This window comes from Cimex lectularius, unplaced genomic scaffold, assembly GCF_000648675.2.
Source record: "Cimex lectularius strain Harlan isolate CLEC.00 unplaced genomic scaffold, Clec_2.1 scaffold224, whole genome shotgun sequence".
NCBI lineage: Eukaryota > Metazoa > Arthropoda > Insecta > Hemiptera > Cimicidae > Cimex > Cimex lectularius.
In genome coordinates this window covers 349320-355411 of record NW_019392750.1, presented here as the reverse complement: position 1 = coordinate 355411, position 6092 = coordinate 349320, and the positions used below count along the sequence as shown (strand labels likewise).

The 6092-nt window shown below is 43.4% G+C and overlaps 1 protein-coding gene across 1 annotated transcript; it reads left to right on the top strand.

Annotated features, from left to right (window-relative positions):
* The first annotated feature begins 2170 nt into the window (after positions 1-2170).
* LOC112127015 lies at positions 2171-4977 on the top strand. The gene has a single exon (XM_024227245.1). The coding sequence runs from the start codon at positions 4408-4410 to the stop codon at positions 4834-4836; it is 429 nt and encodes a 142-aa protein (XP_024083013.1). The 5' UTR covers positions 2171-4407; the 3' UTR covers positions 4837-4977.
* The last annotated feature ends 1115 nt before the right edge of the window (positions 4978-6092 follow it).

The window sequence follows — 6092 nt, the reverse complement described above, 5'->3', positions numbered from 1 at the left end:
TCAAATTTTTTAGTAATAAAATACATTTCTTAAGGTATATTATTTATTGTACAGTTAGTCATTTGAAGTAAAATGTAAAATAAAAATTGAAACTGGTTTTATTATTTACAATTCATATTTGCCATGCTAGTTGTTCTGAGTATGAATCCTAGCATTGCCCATGGAATTTTATGAGGCTAATATGTAATAATATTGTAAAGTGGTTCTGACTCCTATCCATGACACCGAACAGGTGACCTAAGCACTTCTTTCCTGGACCTGTGAAGGATATGGAGGTGGTAGCACATCTACACATCCCTTGGAAGGGCTAGTAAGTGAAAAAAAGACCAACATCTTTGGCCTCCTGGGTGGGGTGGCAGTTCTGTGAGTTTCTACCGGTTTCAGGTTTATCATTCTGTGTATACCATTAAAATTGATGTCAAGTGAAAACTACGCAAGTGGTTGAATAAGTTTATTTATTTATTAAAAAAACCTTCTTTATAACAGAAATTTACTTTATTATTATTACCAAAGACAAAATGTATAAATTGTAACTATTTCTTCAACAAAAATTACCAAGTACATGTCAAATTATATTCAGTTATTCCAATACACTTTGTTGCCAAACACGTTATAAAATATACATAATATAATTAAAGCAATTTATGTTGATTTACATTTGTTTCTAACTTTAACATCTACACAAATTAAAAGAAAAAAACACAAGTAGTGATTCACTAATTATTAGTTTTTTTTTTGTTTTTTTTTTGGCCTTGAACTAGTGTACATCTAGCCATCTACATTCATTGCTTGGTGCTACCAGCCCCCAGAAGGCGGCCCCCGCCGAGCCAGCACGGCCCCCGAGACCGGCCAGGAAGGACACCTGGGCTCTCCATTTGTAACGGACTGTTCCCGATGGTGGTGGATAAAAACCTTACATGGTAAAGCTACCCTTGGAAAAGTCCAACACCATCACCCAGTCTGGAGCGTAACGCGCCCTGAGAGCGCAGAGATGTCCTCCCAACGGTCCCCAGCCAAACCGTCCCCGCGCGGCCCCCCTCCCGGATGCCAACATGCCTCAAGGATGGTTATACATCTTAGATATCTATGTCGTTATCGGTGATGAATTTGTATATGGTATCTAGTATTTCAATAAAGTTCGTATAGTTTAGAATTAAGTTTACCGAGGTGGGGAGTGGGATTTTATATTTCTTGAGCGCTTTAAAAATGTGTTCTCTTCCGGTAGTCTTCAGTGGGCATCCCAGTATGATGTGGTTTGCATCCGCCGTTGAGTTATCGTCGCACGAGCATTTGCTTGTTTGTGTAATTCCTAACTTATGCAGGTGTGATGGGAGTCTATTGTGGTTGAACCTCAGTCTACAAATAGTGGTAAAGAATTTCCTATTTCTTTTAACATTTGAAAACCATGGTTTAGACTGGATGTTTGGTTGGGAGGCAGAGTACCAGATGTCTTTGCTTTTGGTTCGTACTCGTTTTGCCATTTCTTGCATAATAAGACCCTATTATGCGATACAGAGATCTCTTTGATGTCGTTTCCCGATAGAGCAGCCGCTTTTGCCAATGCATCAACCCGCTGGTTAAATCGGTTGTTGTTATGGCCTTTGACCCAGAGAAGATGAATAGCTATACTGCTTCTGCAAGCTAACAAAATGTTTTTGATCTCTAGAAAAATGGGATCTTCAGGAGTATCCGTTTTCTTCAGGGCCGTCAGAACACTAAGGCTGTCCGAACAAATTATGGTCTTGGCTGGTTTTGTCTGTTTAATGTATTTGATAGCTTCTCTTATATTATTACAGTTAACATCCTTGTCCATCATGGTCTTTTTTCCACTGCCAAACTACAGGCTTATCACAACGTTTCACAATCCACATTAATTTTAATAGATCAATATTATAAATAATTTAAAAAAATTATATAATAATAAAATAAAAAATTATCAATTGACAAAAAAGTCTTTCCCTCCACTGTACATAAACAACAAGGAACTACTTACTTCCACAAAAGTCGGATATTTAGGAGTATACCTAGAAAGCAGGCTTCTGTTCACAAGGAAAAGTGATAGGAAGCCTAAAAATCCCAACTCTAAATGGGACACCAATTTGATTTTCCAAAGAAGACAAATATCAAACTAGGCCAGCAGCTTATGTGGAATCCACACCTAGTTAAAATTACGCAAAGAGACAAAATTGCCTTGGGGAATAAACCTCAGAATGACTCTATGGCTATGAGCTTGTAGCAGCTCTGTATATAAGCAGGGGCTCAACCTGCTTAATTTAGACATGTCAACAAGATCTAACTTTAGCAATAAGGTACTCGCAGCATCCTCCTCACACTCTCATCGATGTGGCTGCCTGCTGTACAAGGCTCTGCTCACTACTGAGTCTACGACTTCTGCTGCATCGACATCAATCCACAAACTTCAATCAATGGTTCTGCCCATAACACTAGCACTTCTCGGGGTCACCAAAAACAACAATCACTAAAGAGCTATGAAAAGTGAGTTAAATGGGACAGATCGAGCAGCCTTTCTCTACATGCTGGAAACATTCACGGATTTTGGCTCAAAAGCTGTCAACCTTGCATGGCCTTATTATTGGGGTTAGGATGACCTCTTTTCTACAAGTTAGGTCCTCCGAAGGTCACCAGCAGTGCTGTTGATACATGAGAAGTTTTCTTCCGATCCTTCCCATGGACGCTTCTACTTTGCTTTAATAATAATTTTTATTGTATTTTTAACAGCGTGATATCATATACTGTGATAACTACCTGTAGTTAGTTACCAAGCCTGGGGCCACTGGTCAGGAATGATCTTGCCCTACATGTACAGCAATCCTGAACCCTGTACGTAAGCAGGGGTTCTGCCCGGTGACTTCAGACTCATTGATGAGGTCTCAATATTCACTTGGAGCAAGCTGACCACACCAGCTCAACTGCAAGGGTACTTGCAGTATCAGTTTTCTCTCTCACCCTCTCTCTCATTCTCAACAGCCGACTTGGTTATTTTCAATGACACCAAAAAGTCCTTTGATAAAGTATGGCACCCAGGTCTCCTAAGTAAAGTAAAACCATATATTTCTGATACCATGTACCGCATACTCCAGTCCTACCTCACAGGTCGCACCTATTCTGTATGACAGGGTGAAGCTTACTTCCTAACCCTTGGAATGATATCTGTAATACCCGAAGGTAGCGTGCTGGGCCATTTCTTTATATACTTTTTTCGAGTGGCTTCCCAACCAACCCAGCTCTAAAAATAGTTCACTTTGCAGACGATGTTGCTGTACTATCTAAATACCACACCAGCCAGGAAGCCCGTACAGAGCTGCAGAACTCCGCGGATGACATGAGCGGATGGTGCAGAAAATAGAGGATAAAAGTTAATCCAAACAAGTCGCATACTGTACAATTCACTTAATGCCGCAATATGACAAACGAAGACATCCAACTACAGGGAGAACCCGTATCACTTGCATTATCTGTTCGCTATCTCGGCCTACAACAAGATCATAAATTAGTATGGGATGTGCACATTAAAAATGCTGTAACACGGATGAACTCCTGAAAACATCTCCTGACCAGCGAAAATATACCCCTGCATATCAAATGTGTGGTGACCCACCACCTTCTCAACGAAAGCGGCACCTAACGAAATGACCAACAATTAGATTTGCCAGAAGGTTCGCCGATGGATTGTGCCACACATTACCAGTTCAATTAAGGATTGTTTGTTTTCTGTTGTAATCAAATTATAAATAAGAATATAATAGTGGTTAGTAACAATGTAAATTAATTTTAATTGTCAGCAGATTGTAAATAGAGACATAAACGAACTGTATAAAACTTTTGAATAAAGAAAAACTATAATCCAAGGTAGCTACTTCCCGCTCCTCCAAAATCATACCTCCCAAATACCTCTGGCTACCAAGGATCAAGGAAGACAGTTTTTCTAAAAACTAAAAAAGCCATTCACTAATTTATATCCACCGAAAGAAGAGACTTGTCCATCGGACTGGCGTAAGAATTCGGCTCAACCTAATCAGCTTGCGATACATCTTCTCAGAGCCATGCTTGAGTTACTCAAGGAACTAGGGTTTCCACTTTGAAGACTAGAAAGGACCCCCCACGGGTTGTACGAGCTCACTTCTCCGAGGTGCCCGGTACAGTAGGACAGGTGGAAGCTCTGCCTCACACTCAACTGTCCTTTTTTAGGGCCAAAAGCCTCCTCGCCGGCTTTACAGGGCCTACCACTTAGGACACTGCCTGAAAGGGGTATTGTGTCGTAGAGCTCACGGTTGCGGGCTTCCCGGTAGGGCAGAACAACTACAACAAACTTCCTGGGTACGATACCGGCCCTCGCGACTCGGAAGGACCCCAACAACTGATGACCCCTCGACGTGGACACGCATCATGGATGAAGCTAACACCAACAATCAGCCTCACGAACAATCACAGATGGTATCCGCCGTGGTTCCGGTACTACGCATACCGCCCTTCTGGAGGAGCGACCCTGCCTTATGGTTCATCCAGACAGAAGCCGTCTTCGCTACTTCGAGAATTGTATCAAGTTCTGCTAAATATCTGCTGGTGGTCGTCAATCTCGAATTGGCACAACTGCATCAAGTGACTGATATCCTGTGGAATCCTAGCAAGACACCGTACGAAGACTTGAACGCTCGCTTACTTAACACTTTCGAGGAAAGTGAAAGTGTTAAAGTTAAGCGGCTCCTTGAACAGACTACTCTCGGAGACGAACGACCGCCAGACTTCCTTCGTTCTATGAGACAAAAAGCTGGGAGCCTTGTCTCGGAGGAACTTCTACGGAACCTGTGGCTATGAGCTCTTCCCAAAAGGATGCAAGAGATCCTCGCGACTGTAGACGTCGCAGACCTCGACAAATTATCTATAACGGCATATAAGATAGCCGAAGTCGAGGCTGCGAACATTTACGCCGTCGAGAGTTTAACATCATCAACAACAAACTGCTGTAGACACCTTGTCACAACAAGTGGCCGAGTTGACAAAAAAAAGTCGAGCTTCTGCAGGGACAGCTCCGACGTCGATCGCGAAGCCATCCACGAACTCCCTCACGAAGCAGGGATGCCACCCCGGACCAGAAGAACCTATGTTTTTATCACCGGAAGTTTGGTGATAAGGCACGACGGTGTACAGAACCCTGCGAAAAACGAAAAACTGATTTCGTTGGCAGTTCCTCGGGCCAGGCCTGCCACCGATGCCAGCTCAATTTCGGCCCGCCTGTTCGTCACTGACTCCGCGACTGGAACAACTTTCCTGGTTGACACCGGAGCAGCTGTATCAGTGTTTCCACTAGGAATGAAACAACAACCAGCAGCGAGACCGAGTGATGACCATGAGCTGTAACCCGCCGCCAATGATACAAAAATAGCTACCCATGGCACGAAAACGCTCATCCTCAAACTTGGCCTCCGTAGAGCTTTCAAATGGCAATTCATCATCGCTGATGTGAAAAAACCAATCATTGGAGCAGATTTCTTGAGCCATCACGGTATCATCGTCGACATAAAGGGACGCTGCATCACTGATCGCGAAACCCGCCTCTCTGCAAAAGGACGCCCGGCATTCTCCATCATAGTGGCCCTCTCGACCACTCCAGCAAACAGTCGATACTACGACATCGTACGGGAATTCGAGCAGGTCACTCGACTGGCGTGGAACCGTGAAACACGATGTAAAGCATTACACCGAAACGGCAGGCCGCCCCATTGCCGAAAAAGCAAGATGCTTACCACCGGCCAAATACGAAGCTGCGAAGGAAGAGTTCCGTCAGATGATGGAAGAGGGCATTTGCAGACCTTCCAACAGCCAATGGGCTAGCCCTCTCCACATCGTTCAGAAAAGTGATGGATCTATATGCCCATGTGGCGACTACCGCCGCCTAAATGCGAGAACCACACCGGACAGATACGGAATTCCCAACATCGGAGACATGAACATGTTGAAGGTATAATTAAAGGGGAAAAGAATAAGGTTGGTAAGACTGTTTTTCAGGTAAAGGGAAATAACGGTGATGACCGTTAAAAGACGGTTAGAACAGTGCAATAACCCATACCATT